Source organism: Lagopus leucura, unplaced genomic scaffold (genome assembly GCF_019238085.1).
Source record: "Lagopus leucura isolate 7727_CA_CO unplaced genomic scaffold, USGS_WTPT01 33283-0_obj-0_obj, whole genome shotgun sequence".
Taxonomy (NCBI): domain Eukaryota; kingdom Metazoa; phylum Chordata; class Aves; order Galliformes; family Phasianidae; genus Lagopus; species Lagopus leucura.
The window spans coordinates 1-2,570 of NW_024968409.1; the positions used below are offsets into that span (position 1 = coordinate 1).

At 61.6% G+C, this 2,570-nt stretch overlaps 1 protein-coding gene across 1 annotated transcript; it reads left to right on the forward strand.

The window, feature by feature from the left end:
- Positions 1-985: 985 nt before the first annotated feature.
- LOC122193643 (probable ATP-dependent RNA helicase DHX34) lies at positions 986-2,291 on the forward strand (the record flags this gene model as incomplete). The annotated part of the gene is made up of 2 exons (XM_042894506.1): positions 986-1,049; positions 1,637-2,291. A coding segment is annotated over exon 2 (651 nt), but the record flags the coding sequence as incomplete, so codon positions are not given.
- Positions 2,292-2,570: the final 279 nt, after the last annotated feature.

Consider the following 2,570-nt stretch of genomic DNA (forward strand, 5'->3'; position numbering starts at 1 on the left):
GGGGTCGCCATCTTTGGGGTCATCGGCTCCTTGGGGTCACCATCTTTTGGTTTGGCACCTTGGGGTCACCGTCTTTGGGGTCATCATCTCTTTGGGGTCACTGTCTTTGGGGTCATCACCTCTTTGGGGTCACCATCGTCATCTTGGCATCATCTTCTTCGGTCACCTTCTTTTTGGGATCACCATCTTCTTGGGGGTCGCCATCTTTTTTCGGTCACTGTCTTCTTGGGGTCACCATCCTCTTGGGATCATGACCTCCTTGGGGTCACCATCTTTTGGGTTTGGCACGTTGGGGGTCATCATCTCCTTGGGGTCACCGCCTTCTTGAGGTTGCCATCTTTTTGGGGGTCGCCATCTTTTGGTCACCATCTTCTCGGGTTCGTCACCTCTTTGGATCACCGTCTTTGGGGTTGTCCCCATCTTTTTGGGGTCCCCATCTTTTTGGGGGGTCTCCGCTTTTGGGGTCACCATGGGGTCCCCTGCCATTTGTCATTTTCCAAATTAAAAACAACAACAACCACAAAACCACGCAATGAACCAAAGTTCCTTTTCCTGGGTACCGAAAAGGGACGATGGGAACCACGGGGGACAACTGGGGGACAATGGAGCACATGGGGACAGTTTGGGGGGTATTGGGGACATTTGGGGACAGTGGGGACATTTGGGGACATTTGGGCACATTGGGACAATGGGGCACAGGGGGGACAGTGGGGACACTTGGCGACAATGGGGACAATACGGGAAAAATGGGGTCATTGGGGCACTTAGCCACGCCCCCTTTTCCAGTAGCCCCGCCCACTCCCTTGTAAGCACGCCCCCTTCTCAGCGGCCCCGTCACCTTCGTGTAACCACGCCCCTTCTCGTAGCCCCGCCCCTGACGCACAACCACGCCCCCTTCTCATAGCCTCGCCCCCTCTCCGCCCGACCACGCCCCCTCCCCCCTTCCTCTGCGCTACTTCCGGTTCGCGCGACGGGGAAACCGGAACCGGAAGTCTAACTGCAGCCGAAACGGAAGCGGATCGCGGAGGAGAGGTAGAGCCGGGCGGGAGGTGTGTAGGGCGGAGCCGACGGCCGTGTGGGGCGGGACTGTGGAGGGGCTGGGGGTTCGGGCCCGTGTGGGGCGGGTCAGAGGCCGGGAGGGGTTGGGACCGAGCCCTGCGTGGTCAGCTGTGGGGTCCGTGTGGGGCTGAGGGCTGTGTGGGTCGGAGCGGATGTTTCTGTGGGGCTGAGGGCTGAGTCTGAGGCCGGGTACGGCTCTGAGTGCCCCGGGTCGGGTGTGAGGCATCTGTGGGGCAGAGACTTACGGGTTGTGGCTGTGGGTCAGACCTGAGACCTGTGTGGGGCTGGGAGCTGTGGAGCTGTTACCCATAGGGCTGGGAACTGTGTGGATCTGGGAGCTGTGGGTCTGCGATCTGTGAGGCTGAGATCTGTGGTGTTGGGATCTATGGGACTGAGACCTGTGGGGCTGGGAGCTGTGTGGGTCTGAGATCTATGGGGCTGGGAGTCAGGTGGGGCTGGAAACTGTGGGGCTGGGAGCCGTGGGGCTGAGCGCTATGGATCATTCCTGAGTCCCAGACCTGGAGCTGAGCTCCGTGGCACGCAGCTCAGCCCCATAAACTCCCTCCGTGCCCCACAGCGCCATGCGTTCAGACGACGAGGGGACGCCCCCTGCCTCAGAGTGGGATTGGGGCTGCCCACGTGCGCGGCGCCGCGTGGAGGAGCTGCACTTCGGCCCCGGGGGGCTCCTGCCCTCCAGCCCTGAGGACATCCGCAACTTCTGGGCCTTCTTCGAGCGGCTGCGACGCTTCCAGAGCCGAAAACCTCCTCCGACACCGACCCCGAAAAGCACCAGGAAGGATCCATCGCCTTCGCTCGGTCTCCCGCCGCGCTACGACGCTCTGCACCGCATCAACATGGCCCTACCAGAACCCCAAACCCCGCACCGCGACGGCTCCGCCGTGCCCCGCCGGCACCGGGCAGAGCTGCGCTGCGCCCTTCTGCACTATTTGGACTTCACCCAGAAGCAGAGCTTCTCCAAACTGGCCAAAATCCGGCGGGATCGCGCAGCGCTGCCCATCGCCCGCTTCCGGGAGCCCATCCTGCGCGCCGTGGCGCGGCACCGCGTGGTGCTGGTGGCCGGAGATACGGGTTGTGGTAAATCCACGCAAGTGCCGCAGTTCCTGCTGGAGGCTGGGTACCAAAACGTGGCCTGCACGCAGCCGCGCCGCATCGCCTGCATCGCCCTGGCCAAGCGCGTGGCCTACGAGAGCCTGCAGCAGCACGGCAGCCAGGTTGGGGCGCCTCTGCAATGGCTTCGCCCTTCTCATCCTGTTTTGGCCCGGTCTTGACCCATTCTCATCCCATTTTTCACCCATCTTCCATTCTTGACCCATTATGTTCCCACACTGACCCATTCTCCTCCAATTTCTCCCATTTTCATCCCATTTTTCACCTGCTCTCCCTCCACCCAAATCCTCCTCCTGATCCCCCTTCTCCCCATTTTTCCCCCCTTTCCCCACTTGTACCCCCCTTTCTCCCCATTTTACCCCCTTCCCTCACATCTCCCCCCC